Raw genomic sequence first — 19973 nt, 5'->3', positions numbered from 1 at the left:
CTATCTTTAATTGGCTGACAAAGGCTTATCGTAATTAGCTACTTTCGAATGTGTGTGACGGATTTGGGTATTAGCATATTACATGGAGGGTATTACTGCCACTTTTTTAAAAGCCTCTTAATGAGAATAAACTTCCCCCTCCACCCAAATGACCCCCATCCAACTGCCATGTTTTATCACTATTCAAAATGCAGCCAAACTCCGTTGTCAAATCAAATGGGCTTCTTGTTGTTTTATTGGTGCGATGAATGGCAGATCAACGTCGTGTGCATTTGGTTACTGCTCAATCATTTGTAGGCTTTAGCTACCTTAAATGGCAGGACATGACTTTGTCTACCTAGCATATGCCATATACTTAGACCATGTATACACAGCCTCCTTTTCTACAGACGTGGGTAAAACTGAATCATTGTTCAGTGTTTCACTCAGAACCGAGCTCTGGGGTGAAGTTTCCCCTATGTACAGATCTGGGATTACCAATCATAACATCAACCACTAGTGAGTAAAATTCTAAACTGACCCTAGATCAGTGTAGGAGCAACTTCATCCTACTCCCAGAAGTGACTGATGGGATGCAGACGAGATACCATCCACATTTATGTAATCTACACAGGCAGACACAAATGACTGTTTCGGTTCATCTTCTTGATAACTTCTTGAAAGCCCTCTATTTTGTGTCCCCTCAGAAGAGGAATGGCACAGATGAGGAAGTCTGGATGTGACGGGATAAGGACTAACTCCCGGACTGAGCTGCGGGTCCCACAGGTGTCGGCCAGACAGGAGATCCTCACCAGCCTAGTGTCTGCGCTGGACTCAGTGGTAGGACCACTAACACACACAGACATACACATACGTTATTAGTTTTGTCATGGAAAAAACATGAAAGATTGATTTGTCAGGCAGTGTTATTTCAATGACTCCTTACAAAATCAAATTTGGCAATTCCATGGGAGCTGAAAATATTTTAGGTATTTTGGATTGTTCTGGCAATTCTCACATTGGCAGGATGGATTTTTGAAATGCTTTTTACGTTTGTTTTGCAAACCATTAAAAAAATCATGATTAAAGTGGCCATTTTTGGCTATTTTTTTAGACCTATACATGCCTCCTTTAAGACCCTATGATCTGTGAACTATACAGACAACATCTTGGTGTCATTATACTCCTTATGGTGTTCTCTCAAATATATCTATTGATTCCAAATTAAAATGTCACATTAATTTATTCAACATTAAGAATATTAATATCTCAAAACTACCCATTTTAAGACTTTGTTTAGAACAATATACTCTACAATTACATCAAATTGCCAGAGTGGGCTCTGCTAATTCTGAAGATATGCTACATTTTATGAGCACCACCAACACAGTGAATGGGAAAATAGATTCAAAGGGAACTCCAGCTGCTGGTCACTTGCTGAATGTGCAATCCTAAAGGAGACTGATTGTGGTTAATTTTAATTTATATGTATAAAATGGGTCATATCATGAAAGGGTAACTCAACCCCAATTTCAGCCTTTGCCCAACCCCTTCATTTAAAAAAAATGCAGTCAGGGGAGAAGTTGTGGGTGGGGGAAATTGCTCATAAACATTAATTTTGGGTGTGGATAAACATAGTTGTACCTGATCCCAACACTTTCTCACTAAAGCGTACTTACCAGAAGTCTACTGGCACGCTCTGATAATAAAATGATGTGCAACGCGAGCAGTTACGGCTCTGTACAGTTAGCTCACCGTGGTAAGGTACCAACCAAGTTTCTGACATTACATTTTCATTTTAGCAGACACTCTTAACCAGAGCAACTTACAGGAGCAATTATGGTTAGGTGCCTTGCTCAAGGGCACATCGACAGATTTTTCATCTAGTCTGCTGGGGATTCAAACCAGAGACCTTTTAGGTTACTGGCCCACCGCTCTTACCGCTAGGCTAGCTGTCGCCCCATCGATTGCCACTTGCGGTGTAAGTTCGAATACCCCATGGGGCACAAAATACATCTTTTGAAATTTGTATTTTTGGTACTGTGTTGGGAAGAAAAGTGCAATCGTCACCTTAAATGAAGATTAGGTGCTCAATTCAATCCAGCCCGCATTGCTGGGGTGGCAGGATAGCCTAGTGGTTAGAGCTTTGGACTAGTAACCAAAAAGTTGCAAGTTCAAATCCCCCAGCTGACAAGGTACAAATCTGTCGTTCTGCCCCTGAACAGGCAGGCCGTCATTGAAAATAAGAATTTAAGAATTTGTTCTTAACTGACTTGCCTAGTTAAATAAATAAAACATATTTTAAAAGATTGCAATATTTATGCAGTAGCTATTTTTCCAATGGTCAAATGAACTTAGATTGGTTACTGTATAAAAACCTACAACTGCTGCCGATGTGACCCCTCTCACAGGTATAATTTGACTTTTTAGAAGTGTGTGGGCACTGTATGAATGTTGTAAATAAGGGAGTAGCATTCACAACCATTGAACTATGAGCTAACTCTTCGTGGACTGTGCCACCAATCAGTAATAGTGGTTGGTAAAAAAAATACAACAATTTAACATGACCACCATTGTCATCTATTTCATTGTTACGATGGATGTAGCTACGAATATAAACGTATAGTCCTCATAGCCTACATTTTTTTTCTTCGTAAAAGCACAGATGTTTATGAAACAGTAAGCAAAAACATTGAATTTGGTCATATGCGGAAATGTTCCTTACACTCCACTTACCAGGACCATTGCCAAATTGGGCGCGCTGTCACCTGCTTTTATAATAAGCCTTGAGGTGTTACCACCCAGAATAGTTTATTTCAAACCGAACCCCTCCCTTGAGATTACATAGAAGGACCTTCTCAAGGTGCCTCTCTACATCATGATTTCAATGGTATAGTTGAACCGCTAGTGGCAAAAGGAGCTAGATTTACTACTAAAATACCAAAAAATAGCACTTTTGTAACGAACTGTCAAAATGAAGAACAGAATTTGAATGTTTCACTAGAATGCCAAGAGTGTGCAAAGCTGTCACAAAGGCAAAAGGTGGCAACTTTGAAGAATCTCAAATATATTTGGACTTGTTTAACACTTTTTGGTTACTAAATGATTCCATATGTGTTAATTCATATCTTACCTATTCTACAATGTAGAAAATCGTTTAAAAAAAATATACAGTTGAAGTCGGAAGTTTACATACATTTCGATTGGAGTCATTAAAACTTGTTTTTCAACCACTCCACAAATTTCTTGTGAACAAGCTATAGTTTTGGCAAGTCAGATACATCAACTTTATGCATGACACAAGTCATTTTTCCAACAATTGTTTACAGACAGATTATTTCACCTATAATTCAATGCATCACAATTCCAGTGGGTCAGACGTTTACATACACTAAGTTGACTGTGCCTTTAAACAGCTTGGAAAATTCCAGAAAATGTCATGGCTTTAGAAGCTTCTGATAGGCTTATTGACATAATTTGTGTCTATTGGAGGTAAACTTGTGGATGTATTTCAAGGCCTACCTTACAAATCAGTGCCTCTTTGCTTGACATCATGGAAAAATCAAAATAAATCAGCCAAGACTTCAGAAAAAAATGGTAGACCTCCACAAGTCTGGTTCATCCTTGGGAGCAATTTCCAAACGCCTGAAGGTACCATGTTTATCTGTACAAACAATAGTACGCAAGTATAAACACCATTGGACCACGCAGCCGTCATACCGCTCAGGAAGGAGACGCGTTCTGTCTCCTTGAGATGAACGTACTTTGGTGCGAAAAGTGCAAATCAATCCCAGAACAACCGCAAAGGACCTTGTGAAGATGCTGGAGGAAATGGGAACAAAAGTATCGATATTCACAGTGAAACGAGTCCTATATCAACTTAAAAGGCCGCTCAACAAGGAAGACGCCACTGCTCCAAAACCTCCATTAAAAAAGCCAGACTAAGGCTTGCAACTGCACATGGGGACAAAGATCGTAATTTTTGGAGAAATGTCATTTGGTCTGATTAACCAAAAATTGAACTGTTTGGTCATAAAGACCATCGATATGTTTGGAGGTAAAAAGGGGGAGGCTGGCGAGCCGAAGAACACCATCCCAACCGTGAAGCACGGGAGTGGGAGTGGCAGCATCATATTCTGGGGGTGCTTTGCTGCAGGAAAGACTCATGCACTTCACAAAATAGAGGGCATCATGAGGCAGGAAAATGATGTGGATATATTGAAGCAACATCTCAAGACATCAGTCAGGAAGTTAAACTTTGGTCGCAAATGGGTCTTCCAAATGGACAATGACCCCAAGCATACTTCCAAAGCTGTGTCAAAATGGCTTAAGGACAGCAAAGTCAAGGTATTGGAGTGGCCATCACAAAGCCCTGACCTCAATCCTATAGAAAATGTGTGGACAGAACTGAAAAAGCATGCAAGGAGGCCTACAAACCTTATTCAGTTACACCAGCTCTGTCAGGAGTAATGGGCCAAAATTCACCCAACTTATTGTGGGAAGCTTGTGGAAGGCTACCCAAAACATTTGACCCAAGTGAAACAATTTAAAGGCAATGCTACCAAATAGTAATTGAGTGTATGTAATCTTCTGAACCAATGGGAATGTGATGAAATAAATAAAAGCTGAAATAAATCATTCTCCCTACTATTATTCTGACATTTCACATTCTTAAAATAAACTGGTGATCCTAACTGACCTAAGACAGAGAATTTTTACGAGGATTAAATGTCAGGAATTGTGAACAACTGAGTTTAAATGTATTTGGCTAAGGTGTATGTAAACTTCCGACTTCAACTGTATATATATATTGAAATTAGTAGGTGTGTCCAAACTTTTGACTTGTACTGTATATACACTGCTCAAAACAATAAAGGGAACACTAAAATAACACATCCTAGATCTGAATGAATGAAATATTCTTATTAAATACTTTTTTCTTTACATAGTTGAATGTGCTGACAACAAAATCACACAAAAATTATCAATGGAAATCAAATTTATCAACCCATGGAGGTCTGGATTTGGAGTCACACTCCAAATTAAAGTGGAAAACCACACTACAGGCTGATCCAACTTTGATGTAATGTCCTTTAAAACAAGTCAAAATGAGTCTCAGTAGTGTGTGTGGCCTCCACGTGCCTGTATGACCTCCCTACAACGCCTGGGCATGCTCCTGATGAGGTGGCGGATGGTCTCCTGAGGGATCTCCTCCCAGACCTGGACTAAAGCATCCGCCAACTCCTGGACAGTCTGTGGTGCAACGTTTGTGGATGGAGCGAGACATGATGTCCCAGATGTGCTCAATTGGATTCAGGTCTGGGGAATGGGCGGGCCAGTCCATAGCATCAATTCCTTCCTCTTGAAGGAACTGCTGACACACTCCAGCCACATGAGGTCTAGCATTGTCTTGCATTAGGAGGAACCCAGGGCTAACCGCACCAGCATATGGTCTCACAAGGGGTCTGAGGATCTCATCTCGGTACCTAATGGCAGTCAGGCTACCTCTGGCGAACACATGGAGGCCCCCCAAAGAAATGCCACCCCACACCATGACTGACCCACCGCCAAACCGGTCATGCTGGAGGATGTTGCAGCAGAACGTTCTCCACAGCGTCTCCAGACTCTGTCACATGTGCTCCGTGTGAACCTGCTTACATCTGTGAAGAGCTCAGGGCGTCGGTGGCGAATTTGCCAATATTGGTGTTCTCTGGCATATGCCAAATGTTGGGCTGTAAGCACAACCCCCACCTGTGGACGTCGGGCCCTCATACCACCCTCATGGAGTCTGTTTCTGACTGAGCAGACACATGCATATTTGTGGCTTGCTGGAGGTCATTTTGTAGGGCTCTGGCAGTGCTCCTCCTGCTCCTCCTTGCACAAAGGCGGAGGTAGCGGTCCTTTTGCTGGGTTGTGTCCCTCCTACGGCCTCCTCCACGTCTCCTCATGTACTGGCCTGTCTCCTGGTAGCGCCTCCATGCTCTGGACACTACGCTGACAGACACAGCAAACCTTCTTACCACAGCTCGCATTGATGTGCCATCCTGGATGAGCTGCACTACCTGAGCCACTTGTGTGGGTTGTAGACTCCGTCTCCTGCTACCACTTGAGTGAAAGCACCGCCAGCATTCAAAAGTGACCAAAACATCAGCCAGGAAGCATAGAAACTGAGAAGTGTTCTGTGATTACCACCTGCAGAACCACTCCTTTATTGGGGGTGTCTTGCTAATTGCCTATAATTTCCATGTGAAATTCGTCAATCAGTCTTGCTTCCTAAGTGGACAGTTCACAGAAGTGTGATTGACTTGGAGTTACATTGTGTTGTTTAAGTGTTCCCTTTATTTTTTTGAGCAGTGTATATTTAAAAACAAATTGGCGTCAGAAAACATTGTGAAGTGAACCACTGTGTAATATAGTTAAATCTGTGTACATGCAAATACAACCAAAAGTATTTATACAGCAAAAATGGCTAGGGATTGTAAGAAGTCGGAAGAAGAGTCAATGAATAGAACAATATTCTAAATGTTGATTAAGTGTACTTTGAGCCTCACAGTAACACTAGGAAATGTTTTTCTTTATTCACTCTGAAGCTGTGTTCGAATACTCATACTAACCATACTATTTGTGACGTAAATTGAGTATGTAGTATGCTTATTGGTCATAGTATGGATGTTAGTAGTATGCCAAAAGATGTACTACATTCGCCAAAATATGAAGTATACAAGGTGTGGACACTATTTCCATGCTCTTAGGGCCCATAATGTAATTATTCAGAAAATGGGTGTGGATTCACAACATTTTCAGATTTGAAGAAAATTGAGGAAAATATACTGCCGAAGTCCGACCAGAGCGGATTCAAATTCATTGCTTTAACTAATTATGACAACTGTTGAGCAATGTAATGACTTTTCAAATAAGTTACACGTTATGGTGGCTGACAATTTGTTAGCTACGCTAGCCTTACAAACTACATAGCATATCATTTCTGCAGTTGCTTGTATATACCGATATGTTAGCTAGCTAACTAACGTTAGTTGGCTACTAACACATCAAACTTGACAGTATATTAACTATATGCTATCTAACGACCCACCATTTATTGACTTGATTATTCACGTCATTCTTAGCTTAGTTAAGTGGTATAGTCGTTATGCGTTCTCAATGGACATTGTTATTGAAGTCGTAAGATGTCTAGCTAGTAATTTGTCCGCTATGTTAACAATCTAGCAAGAAGTTGCATAGCAACAGCATCTACTTCCGGTAGAAAGGCGAAGTGCTAGTACACTCAACTGAAATGATACTGTTCATTTACAGTATACTAAAATGAACTAATAGCATGTAGTATATACTCATTAAATATGTAGTATACAGTTTGTTAGTATGGGTTTTCGAACACAGCTTTAGTCTTGCTTGAGAAGGTGACCTATGACCTTGTCTTTTAACCTGTGTTCCAGTGTACAGCCATGTCAAAGCTCAATGCCGAAGTGGCTTGCGTCACAGTGCACGAGGACAGCGTGATCGCCGTGGGAACAGAAAAGGGAAGAGCTTTCCTCAACTCACGGAGGGAAATACAAACAGACTTCCACAAGTTTTGCAGTGAGTGCTTCGCTGTGTACTGGGCAAAAAAGCTGAATAGGGTATAATTTGCCCAAATCACATAACACGATATGGCTACATTTTTCACTTGGAGCACAATTGCTACAACATTTTCCTCACAGGTCAAGCTTTTGTCTTGGAGTTGAACTTAGTTAAAAAGGTTTTGTCTTATTTAAGTAATTCAATCTCTAGTTTTACATTTACATTTGAGTCATTTAGCATTTGCTCTTATCCGGAGTGTAGAACCATTTTTATTGTTTGTATCTCTGTAATGTGTCTCTATCCATGTAACTGTATACTGAATGTATCTATATACTTTAAAGAAAATGGGACCACAATGGAAATAAGTCCCTGACTTTATTGTGCAATCCCCGTCAAGTAAAAAAAAAAAAATGATGTACTGTTTAATTATGTAATTTTTTAAAACTAATAAATAAATCTATCAATCAATTCTAAAGCAATTGAGAACCAGAATAGCCCAACTTTGAGTGAAACTGGCAAGGGGAAAAGTGGAGATGTACAGTGAGGGGAAAAGTATTTGATCCCCTGCTGATTTTGTACATTTGCCGACTGACGAAGAAATGAGTCTATAATTTTAATGGTAGGTTTATTTGAACAGTGAGAGACAGAATAACAACAACAAAATTCAGAAAAACGCATGTCAAAAATGTTATAAATTGATTTGCATTTTAATGAGGGAAATACGTATTTGACCCCCTCTCAATCAGAAATATTTCTGGCTCCCAGGTGTCTTTTTATACAGGTAACGAGCTGAGATTAGGAGCACACTCTTAAAGGGAGTGCCCCTAATCTCAGTTTGTTACCTGTATAAAAAACACCTGTCCACAGACGCAATCAATCAGATTCCAAACTCTCCACCATGGCCAAGACCAAAGAGCTCTCCAAGGATGTCAGGGACAAGATTGTAGACCTATACAAGGCTGGAATGGGCTACAAGACCATCGCCAAGCAGCTTGGTGAGAAGGTGACAACAGTTGGTACGATTATTCGCAAATGGAAGAAACCCAAAAGAACTGTCAATCTCCCTCGGCCTGGGGCTCCGTGCAAGATCTCACCTCGTGGAGTTGCAATGATCATGAGATCAGTGAGGAATCAGCCCAGAACTACACGGGAGGATCTTGTCAATTATCTCAAGGCAGCTGGGACCATAGTCACCAAGAAAACAATTGGTAACACACTACGCCGTGAAGGACTGAAATCCTGCAGAGCGCGCAAGGTCCCCCTGCTCAAGAAAGCACAAATACATGCCCGTCTGAAGTTTGCCAATGAACATCTGAATGATTCAGAGAACAACTGGGTGAAAGTGTTGTGGTCAGATGAGACCAAAATGGAGCTCTTTGGCATCAACTCAACTCGCCGTGTTTGGAGGAAGAATGCTGCCTATGACCCGAAGAACAACATCCCCACCGTCAAACATGGAGGTGGAAACATTATGCTTTGTGGGTGTTTTTCTGCTAACGGGAAAGGACAACTTCACCGCATCAAAGGGGCGATGGACAGGGCCATGTACCGTCAAATCTTCGGTGAGAACCTCCTTCCCTCAGCCAGGGCATTGAAAATGGGTCATGGATGGGTATTCCAGCATGACAATGACCCAAAACTCATGGCCCAGGCAACAAAGGAGTGGCTCAAGAAGAAGCACATTAAGGTCCTGGAGTGGCCTAGCCAGTCTCCAGACCTTAATCCCATAGAAAATCTGTGGAGGGAGCTGAAGGTTCGAGTTGCCAAACATCAGCCTCGAAACCTTATTGACTTGAAGATCTGCAAAGAGGAGTGGGACAAAATCCCTCCTGAGATGTGTGCAAACCTGGTGGCCAACTACAAGAAACGTCTGACCTCTGTGATTGCCAACAAGGGTTTTGCCACCAAGTGCTAAGTCATGTTTTGCAGAGGGGTCAAATACTTATTTTTCTCATTAAAATGCAAATCAATTTATAACATTTTTGACGTGTTTTTCTGGCTCACTGTTCAAGTAAACCTACCATTACAATTATAGGCTGATCATTTCTTTGTCAGTGGGCAAACGTACAAAATCAGCAGGGGATCAAATACTTTTTTCCCTCACTGTATGCCTTTAGTTTCTCATGCTTGATTCTTTCAGGGGTGCACTGTCTGCAAGGGCTGACCACAGTGAATGCCCATGCCAAAGTCCAGGAGAGTGAATTCAGCAAGCTTGGTAAAGAGGGCGGGCACGGCAAACAAAGGGCGTCAACAGATGCCCACTCTAACATCTTTGTCTTGAGGAAAATGGTGGAGGAAGTCTTCAGTGTGCTTTACAGTAAGGGCTTCAACATACCTCACCAAACAAATATATAATTTTTTTAGGCCTGCGCTATCGAATTATTTATATTTTCTAATTTAACTTCCTAATTTCTACCTTCTCATAATTGAAATCAAATGTCAAACACATGATTGAATGTTAATATTCACAGTAATTTGACATGCAACGAAGTTTCAGATGAAACGTTCCTTTTCTAATCTCTACCTTCTCATAACTAAAATCATATTTCTGACACGTGATTGAATGTTTTTCTATTGTCAAATCAAACTTTATTTGTCTCGTGTACAGGATGCAACCGTTGTAAAACAGTCCAGCGAAATGCTTGCTTACAAGCTTTTTCTCAATAATGCAGCTTGTAAGTAAGCATTTCGCTGGACTGTTTTACACATGTTGATTTTTTTTAACATTTTATTTCATGTGATTAGTAATTCATTTACGTCTGTCCCTCATTTTAAGGTCAACCCTCTTATGTGAACTAAACTCATTTATTATTGTGGAACTATTCCTTTAAAAAAAAGAAAAAATCTAAAGAAACATTGAACATCTAATAGTCAAATCATCGTGTAAAAGCAGGTGGAGCTTGCATTCAATTGCCACTTCCTGTTGCACACAGCAAGCTTCCATTCCTCCTGCCACAAGGGGGTTTTATGGCTGATTTTAAGATGAAATCATCAACCTTGTTACTGTCAACCCTGTAACTTTCTTTGGCACATAATAGGAACTTAATATAGTATTTTTGAGATGGGGATAAAAAAAATATATATTTTTTTTACCCCTTTTTTCTCCCCAATTTCGTGGTATCCAATTGTTGTAGTAGCTACTATCTCGTCTCATCGCTACAACTCCCGTACGGGCTCGGGAGAGACGAAGGTTGAAAGTCATGCGTCCTCCGATACACAACCCAACCAAGCCGCACTGCTTCTTAACACAGCGCGCATCCAACCCGGAAGCCAGCCGCACCAATGTGTCGGAGGAAACACCGTGCACCTGGCAACCTTGGTTAGCGCGCACTGCGCCCGGCCCGCCACAGGAGTCGCTGGTGCGCGATGAGACAAGGACATCCCTACCGACCAATCCCTCCCTAACCCGGACGACGCTAGGCCAATTGTGCGTCGCCCCACGGACCCCCCGGTCGCGGCCGGTTACGAGAGATGGGGATAACTAATAGTTTTTATGATGTTGACATAATTTTTAAGTTAGGTGAAATCAAAAAAACATTTGACCAAGTTACACTTCTCAAAAGGCACCGAATTAGTGGAACAACCCAGTAATAATAACAATGGAAGCAGCAGTGTATATATTATAGGTGAACATGCGTGTGCATGTGTCAGTCATTTGACATGTCCTTTTCTAATTTTTAGCATCTCACAACAGAAAGCATGTTTCTGACAAGACATGGAATGTTGCCATTTACAGTCATTTGACATGCTGTATGTATGTGATGATTTTCCAGGTGAGGCTGTTGGGAAGAGCAATAGCCTAGTCCCTGTGCCTTATGAGTGGATCCTGAAGGACCCCAGCTCTGTGGTGGCCCACGGCCTGCCTGAGGGGATCGCCCTGAGGAAACCTGCTGAGTATAACACCAAGACCTTAATGAAGATCCTGGAGCAGAGCAACCGCATCTACTTCACTGTCAAAAGGTGATCTCACTCCATACAGTACTTCATGACGTACCTGCATAAATGGCAGAAGTAAGGCAGCATAATTAGGATTGATCCAGGGCTGGTCTTGTTATTGACACAGCTTTATCTTCTCCTGTTTCCTTCTTCTTCATCATCTGTTTATAGGGGAACAGAGGAGCCTTTGCGCGAGACTAAGTCCAGTGTCAGCAACCACAACTCCTTCTCGGGCACCACCAAGATCCTAGCCAAACACGGCCCATCCTCCAAGCCTGCCTCCACCGCCCAGGAATTGTCCACCGCATCAGTCTCGGCCAGCAACTCCATGCTCTCCAGCTTCCTGTATGGCATGCCTATGTCCTCCCTGCCGCACCCTGACGGCAAGCTGGACCTCAAGCCCACGTCCCTCCTCAACCTGGACAAAGACCGCCTGGGGGCCTGGGTGGCAGGGGCGGAGAAAGGGACGGCCGCCAAAGACAGTTCCGACAATGGTAAGATATATAACGTGACCCCACAGGAAGAAGCTGTTGCTGAGGTAGCAGATGATGGAGATCCAGGTTACTACTGACAAACCCTTCACCATTTTGAGTCACCGTTCATTTTCTGTCTCTGTAATTTAATTAATTTGGCAGGGTTACTATTCTCCCTGTCATTTTTGCTAGTGGTTATACTACTGGCTGTCATTTCACATAATTATTTGATCGAGAATCACTTTTGATTATGGACATTTTCATTTTTCAAAATTTGCTTGGCCTTGAAAGCATAATTTAATGGCTTTAAATAGGCTTTAAAATGTGCTTTTGATGCTACGCTTGTGAGTATGTGTATCAATGTTTAATTTCTGGCATTTTGCGGATAGTACTCCAAGGGGAGTTGGGCCAGAGTCCTCCAAGCATCCACGTCTCCAAGCGCCTCCTGTTTTCCCTCGTACATGAGAAGTCAGGTAGGCTTGAACTGGAACTGGACACAGACAGTAGGCCTGTAGGCCACATACTTTTCTCACCAACCCGTTTGTGCTGTCTCAGATATTTTCCATTCACATTGTTCATGGATGTAGCGTCTATGGTGGATGTGTAACAGGTACAGCTTAGCTCAGTTTGACTGCCCAGTAGTGTGAAACATATATTTTTTTAAAGGGGTCTTTGGGCATCTCACCCCACCCCCCTGCCAGACAATACATATACTCTACATCCGAGTATAGACAATCTCTCAAATGTGGTCTTAGAGAATGACTTGTCGGCTCACTTAATGGCTCTTTTTTTCATGTGAATCCCACATTGCAGTTTATTAAAAACCAATGGTTTTTCCCTCACGCTATAGACTTTTAATTTGTTAAACTTTGATTTCATATTATTTTTGACATTTTACACAGTGGTATGGCATTACCAAAATATATTGCAGATTAGAGTGAAGCAAAACAGTGCACTCACACAGAGTATCTGCACATGTGCACAGTTGTGCTTCATGCTGCTGGAACATGATAGCTTCCAGACCAAAACAGTGTGAAGTTTATGCTAGCGTGTCATACTTTAAGTTGTTGCGGAACTCTGATTTTGAATTATTTTCTCATTCAACTTTGTCAGAGTTTATTCTACATAGTAAATTATTGGGTGGGCCGTCTAAGGCCATACAGTATATTTTTAGAAATACATTTTGGGTTTGGTAAAACGCATTCAGTGTTCACTTTAAGGGATATTTTGGCACTTAGGTCCTTTATCTACTTTCCCAGAGCCACAAATTATATTCTAATTTAATTCCTTATACCTGTAAATCCCATTCCAATGTTTAGGTAAAATTTAATTCCAAATTCAATATTGTTCCACAAATTCAATTCCGTCAGGCTGATAATGTAATTGTTCAGACAGCCTAGCTAAACTGGAAATATAGGAATAGCAGTTACAATTATCTAAAACAAATCCTGTAGTCAGTTGTTGATACTAAGTGCATTATTTCCATTAACTGGGAAATATACAAATATTGAATTCCAATTCAATTCCAAAGATTTCATTTTTTACAATTCAAATAGAATCTCAATTCCATAACTTGAACATTTTTTAAATTCAAATTGATTTCCATGTAAATTTTCCACTTCATGATTGAATTCAATAATTGAATAGGAATTTCAAATTGATTTGGATTTGACCCCAACCTTAACCACCACCAAAGCCCCTTTTTGATTTAGAAAAAAAAACTCAGTGTACATGTGGAAAGTAGACATACAGATTGAATAACTTTTATTTTTCTTCACCTATTTTTTTATTTTTACGTTATTCTCTTTTGCGCTCAACAGAAAAATGGGATTCGTTCATTCGCGAGACAGAGGACATCAACACGCTGAGAGAATGTGTGCAGATCCTGTTCAACAGTCGCTATGGTGAGATGGTCAACCACTATTTCTCAGCATGGTTTCCTATTGTAGGGCATAAACAACAAACACTTTTAGGGTTTTAACAACTTTCCAGTTTCCCGGACCCAGATTAAGGTTAGTCCACGTCCAAAAAGTACTTTCAGTGGAGATTCTCTGTGAAAACGTTTTACTATAGAATGCTTGTGTTTAGTCAGTTTCCAGCTGTCATTACTGCATATAAATCTATCCATACGTTATACCCTTATTAAGACGCATTGTAGGGCCTCATGATTGAAATCCGTCAATGATTTCTGACAACCCCCTTATTTTCAGCGGAGGCCCTGGGCTTGGACCACATGGTTCCAGTGCCGTACCGGAAGATTGCCTGCGACCCAGAGGCTATGGAGATAATTGGCATCCCAGACAAAATCCCCTTCAAGAGGCCCTGTACCTACGGAGTACCCAAACTCAAACGCATCCTGGAGGAGCGCCACGGGGTCCGCTTTGTAGTGAAAAGGTAAACACTGATCTGAGATCAGTCTGGAAAAGTCTGTCATTTTTCTCTCTCATTCTTCCCTCCAAAAATCAGAGATTGCACTGTAGTGTGTAGTGCACCCATATAAGGGCTGCATAACACATCATTCCAGGGTTGTGTTCATTAGGCTCCAAAATATATATATTTTTACTGAAACAGGGAAGAACTACAACTAATGCAGTTGTCCAATAAGAAACATTCCCCAATGAAAACAATCATTTTTGAGGACCACTGTTTGAGCTACAAAAGAAGGCACAGCATCTCATCTATCTCTAATTTCCTATTTGGAAAACTGAATCAATGAAGGCAGAGGTGTCAAACCAGGCCATCTGTTGGTTAAATACCCTGCCCTCCTCTAATAGACAATGCCCCGCTGACTGGTAACCACCACCGCACACCACACAGCATGGTGCCTCCTGCTCTCTGGCATATACAGCCAAAGTCTTGCTGTCATTCAACCCATTTGATGAAATAAATGTAGATTGGGCAACAGGCTTAGTTTGAGTTAACACCGGTATCAGCGCATGGCCCATGCACAAGGCGCCATGGGCATGTCATTAATGTTAATACAATTAGAGCAGATTGAAGATCATATTTTTATCCAGGAGAGATACACTCCTGACTTTGTTTTTGATATTGGTTGTTTATTCAAGATGGCCCAGATATAGACCGTGTAGAGATGTCTGTTTAATCTTGTGACATGTCTGTTCAGTTCAGTTGTTGACATGTGCACTGTTGTTCACCAACAGTTTACTACAGGGTGCCCTCCTTACTTGACTGTTATCAATGATCAATAATCACATTTATAAACAATAACAACCCTCTGTTCTCATTCCAGAATGTTTGACGAAAGGATTTTCACAGGTAATACTGAGTATTTTTTTCATCTTTCATTGTTGATTTCTAAAGAAGCCCTTAGCATGCCTTTTAGCAATGGCATGTCCTTATTTTTCTTCTGATACGATGGATGTTTAGCTGTAATAGCTTGTAGTCCATCATGGCTGATCTGATTGATTCTGTTATGTTGTGTCACAAAGCTGCTGGTAAGGTGGCCAAGGAGGAGGGGAAGCATGACATAAACTCCACCTTTGAGGACGGTTTCCCTGACATCCTCCAGGTCCCGTCGGCTGCACTGGAGCTGGTCACCAATCCTCACAGCAGCAGGTCTGTACGCAAATTCTAGGACTTAGCCAGTAATGTAGAGGGTGTAGTGATGCAAGATGTTATTTGGAATCATCAGAAAAATCTGTTCCGCACCGGATTTAGCCAATCTGCATCCAGAGCTATAACAGACAATTAGATCAGAAGACAATACAAACAAACGTTTCAACCCGTTGTAATATATTGATAGAGCCATTCAGTGAATGCTACATGTCTATCACTTGGTAATGGAAGGCCATACCCTGACACACCATAATTTATCTATGCTAATGAATTTATGTTATAATTCGAAATTGTGCATTTGTTTTCCTTTTCAGATCTACAAGCTCTTGTGTGAGTCCATTGGCTGACTGCGAAGCAGGTTAGTGACAAGGCAACGCTATAGCATACTATAGTAATACTTTCATGCAAACCCAATAGGTGAACACAGGTTAGCACTCCTTTTTACAGTAGTCTAATACGTTTCATTTTGCATATCCACTCTTTAACTGTCCCTTGGGATTCGCAAATGAAAACTTAAGCCACCTGATACAGAACATACTTACTTAAAGCATTTGAAACACATCTATAAAAATCCAAAAATCCATTCTGGGAGAAAGATCTAGCTTTACCTCAGATGGAACCATATTCCCTATATAGTGCACTACTTTTGACCAGAGCCCCATGGTCCCAGGTCAAAGTAATGCACTATATAGTGTGCCATTTGGGAGGCAGCACTGCTATATGAACTGTTTTTACTGTTACTCTTTAAGGGCCTTCAGGAGATTGTATTCCCTTGAAAAAGATTAAAACGGAACCCCCAGATGGGGAAATCATCCAGGTGACTGTACCAGGTAAGTGGTGCGCCTCCGTCATTATAGTACCTTTTGAAATAGCTTTAGCTGTTAAACCAGATAGCATCTGGGGAGCAGCAAGTCAATATAGCGTAGAAATGCAGTACCAGTCAAAAGTTTGGACACACCTACTCATTCCAGATTATTTTTATTTTTACTATTTTCTACATTGTAGAATAATAGTAGAATAATAGTGAAGACATCAAAACTATGAAATGACACATGGAATCATGTAGTAACCAAAAAAGTGTTAAACAAATCAAAATATTTTTTATATTTGAGATTCTTCAAAGTATGACATCTTTGCACACTCTTGGCATTCTCTCAACAAGCTTCATGAGGTAGTCACCTGGAATGTTTCAATTCCAATTTTTTTTATTTCACTTTTATTTAACCAGGTAGGCTAGTTGAGAACAAGTTCTCATTTGCAACTGCGACCTGGACAAGATAAAGCAAAGCAGTGTGACACAGACAACAACACAGTTCCACATGGAGTAAACAATAAACAAGCCAATAACACAGTAAACAAATCAATGACACAGTAGGAAAAAAAGTATATATACAGTGTGTGCAAAAGGCATGAGGAGGTAGGCAATAAATACGCCATAGGAGCTAATAGATCTGGAAGAAAAGGCGGCCAAATGAGGTGTTGGCTTTGGGGATGATCAGTGAGAGATACAGTGCCTTGCGAAAGTATTCGGCCCCCTTGAACTTTGCGACCTTTTGCCACATTTCAGGCTTCAAACGTAAAGATATAAAACGTTATTTTTTTGTGAAGAATCAACAACAAGTGGGACACAATCATGAAGTGGAATGACATTTATTGGATATTTCAAACTTTTTTAACAAATCAAAAACTGAAAAATTGGGCGTGCAAAATTATTCAGCCCCCTTAAGTTAATACTTTGTAGCGCCACCTTTTGCTGCGATTACAGCTGTAAGTCGCTTGGGGTATGTCTCTATCAGTTTTGCACATCGAGAGACTAAAATGTTTTCCCATTCCTCCTTGCAAAACAGCTCGAGCTCAGTGAGGTTGGATGGAGAGCATTTGTGAACAGCAGTTTTCAGTTCTTTCCACAGATTCTCGATTGGATTCAGGTCTGGACTTTGACTTGGCCATTCTAACACCTGGATATGTTTATTTTTGAACCATTCCATTGTAGATTTTGCTTTATGTTTTGGATCATTGTCTTGTTGGAAGACAAATCTCCGTCCCAGTCTCAGTTCTTTTGCAGACTCCATCAGGTTTTCTTCCAGAATGGTCCTGTATTTGGCTCCATCCATCTTCCCATCAATTTTAACCATCTTCCCTGTCCCTGCTGAAGAAAAGCAGGCCCAAACCATGATGCTGCCACCACCATGTTTGACAGTGGGGATGGTGTGTTCAGGGTGATGAGCTGTGTTGCTTTTACGCCAAACATAACGTTTTGCATTGTTGCCAAAAAGTTCAATTTTGGTTTCATCTGACCAGAGCACCTTCTTCCACATGTTTGGTGTGTCTCCCAGGTGGCTTGTGGCAAACATTAAACAACACTTTTTATGGATATCTTTAAGAAATGGCTTTCTTCTTGCCACTCATCCATAAAGGCCAGATTTGAGCAATAAACGACTGATTGTTGTCCTATGGACAGAGTCTCCCACCTCAGCTGTAGATCTCTGCAGTTCATCCAGAGTGATCATGGGCCTCTTGGCTGCATCTCTGATCAGTCTTCTCCTTGTATGAGCTGAAAGTTTAGAGGGACGGCCAGGTCTTGGTATATTTGCAGTGGTCTGATACTCCTTCCATTTCAATATTATCGCTTGCACCGTGCTCCTTGGGATGTTTAAAGCTTGGGAAATCTTTTTGTATCCAAATCCAGCTTTAAACTTCTTCACAACAGTATCTCGGACCTGCCTGGTGTGTTCCTTGTTCTTCATGATGCTCTCTGCGCTTTTAACGGACCTCTGAGACTATCACAGTGCAGGTGCATTTATACGGACACTTGATTACACACAGGTGGATTGTATTTATCATCATTAGTCATTTAGGTCAACATTGGATCATTCAGAGATCCTCACTGAACTTCTGGAGAGAGTTTGCTGCACTGAAAGTAAAGGGGCTGAATAATTTTGCACGCCCAATTTTTCAGTTTTTGATTTGTTAAAAAAGTTTGAAATATCCAATATGTCGTTCCACTTCATGATTGTGTCCCACTTGTTGTTGATTCTTCACAAAAAAAATACAGTTTTATATCTTTATGTTTGAAGCCTGAAATGTGGCAAAAGGTTGCAAAGTTCAAGGGGGCCGAATACTTTCGCAAGGCACTGTACCTGCTGGACCGTGTGCTACGGATAGGTGTTGTTATCGTGACCAGTGAACTGAGATAAGGCAGAGCTTTACCTAGCATAGAATTATAGATGACCTGGAGCCAGTGGGTTTGGCGACGAATATGTAGCGAGGGCCAGCCGACTAGAGCATACAGGTCGCAGTGGTAGTTGGTATAAGGTGATTTGGTAACAAAACGGATGGCACTGTGAAAGACTGCATCCAGTTTGCTGAGTAGAGTGTTAGAAGGTATTTTGTAGATGACATCGCCAAAGTCGAGGATAGGTAGGATAGTCAGTTTTACTAGAGTAAGTTTGGCAGCGTGAGTGAAGGAGGCTTTGTTGCGAAATAGGAAGCCTAATTCTAGATTAGATTTTTGATTGGAGATGTTGAATATGAATCTGGAAGGAGAGTTTACAGTCTAGCCAGACACCTAGGTATTGCATTTCCATTAACAGGTGTGCCTTGTTGGAATTTATTTCCTTGAAGCGTTTGAGCCAAACAGTTGTCTTGTGACAAGGTAGGGGTGGTATACAGAAGATAGCCCTATTTGGTAAAAGTCCATGTTGGACAAGAACAGCTCAAATAAGCAAAGAGAAACGACAGTCCATCAATACTTTAAGACATGAAGGTCAGTCGATCTGGAAAATGTCACGAAATTTGAAAGTTTCTTCAAGTGCAGTTGTAAAAACCATCATTAAAGAATGGAAGACCCAGAGTTACCTCTGCTGCAGAGGATAAATTCATTAGAGTTACCAGCCTCAGAAATTGCAGCCCAAATAAATGCTTCAGAGTTCAAGTAACGGAAACATCTCAACATCAACTGTTCAGAAGAGACTGCGTGAATCAGGCCTTCATGGTCGAGTTGCTGCAAAGAAACCACTACTAAAGGACACCAATAAGAAGAAGAGACTAGTTTGGGCCAAGAAACACAAGCAATGGACATTAGACCGGTGGAAATCTGTCCTTTGGTCTGACGAGTCCAAATTTGAGATTTTTGGTTTCAACCGCTGTCTTTGTGAGACGCAGAGTAGATGAACGGATTATCTCCGCATGTGTGGTTCCCACCGTGAAGCATGGATGAGGATGTGTGGAGGTGCTTTGCTGGTGACACGGTCTGTGATTTATTTTGAATTCAAGGCACACTCAACCAGCATGGCTACCACAGCATTCTGCCATCCCACCTGGTGTGCGCTCATTTGTTTTTCAATGACCATCAGGCTGTGTAAGGGCTATTTGACCAAGAAGGAGAGTGATTGAGTGCTGCAGATAACCTGGCCACTACAATCACCTAAC

At 41.2% G+C, this 19973-nt stretch overlaps 1 protein-coding gene across 9 annotated transcripts in view; it reads left to right on the top strand.

Annotated features, from left to right (window-relative positions):
• The window catches only part of LOC110537701 (general transcription factor II-I repeat domain-containing protein 1), a 48333-nt gene that overhangs the window by 11136 nt on the left and 17224 nt on the right, over window positions 1-19973 (top strand). For 6 of the 9 annotated variants that reach the window (XM_021623945.2, XM_036937663.1, XM_021623944.2 and 3 more), the window contains 12 exons: window positions 687-819; window positions 7434-7575; window positions 9698-9874; window positions 11331-11517; window positions 11665-11987; window positions 12356-12439; window positions 13787-13870; window positions 14177-14360; window positions 15217-15242; window positions 15416-15542; window positions 15857-15900; window positions 16292-16372. In XM_021623945.2, the coding sequence (XP_021479620.2) occupies window positions 694-819; window positions 7434-7575; window positions 9698-9874; window positions 11331-11517; window positions 11665-11987; window positions 12356-12439; window positions 13787-13870; window positions 14177-14360; window positions 15217-15242; window positions 15416-15542; window positions 15857-15900; window positions 16292-16372 (1585 nt within the window). In that variant the 5' untranslated portion in view covers window positions 687-693. Of the gene's footprint in view, window positions 1-686; window positions 820-7433; window positions 7576-9697; window positions 9875-11330; window positions 11518-11664; window positions 11988-12355; window positions 12440-13786; window positions 13871-14176; window positions 14361-15216; window positions 15243-15415; window positions 15543-15856; window positions 15901-16291; window positions 16373-19973 lie in introns of those variants that run through there. The other 3 variants (XM_021623947.2, XM_036937666.1, XM_021623949.2) reach the window with 3 other exon arrangements.

This window comes from Oncorhynchus mykiss, chromosome 12 (genome assembly GCF_013265735.2).
Source record: "Oncorhynchus mykiss isolate Arlee chromosome 12, USDA_OmykA_1.1, whole genome shotgun sequence".
NCBI classification, from domain to species: Eukaryota; Metazoa; Chordata; class Actinopteri; order Salmoniformes; family Salmonidae; genus Oncorhynchus; species Oncorhynchus mykiss.
The sequence above is the reverse complement of the archived record's forward strand: the minus strand, read 5'-3'. Positions and strand labels throughout refer to the sequence as shown.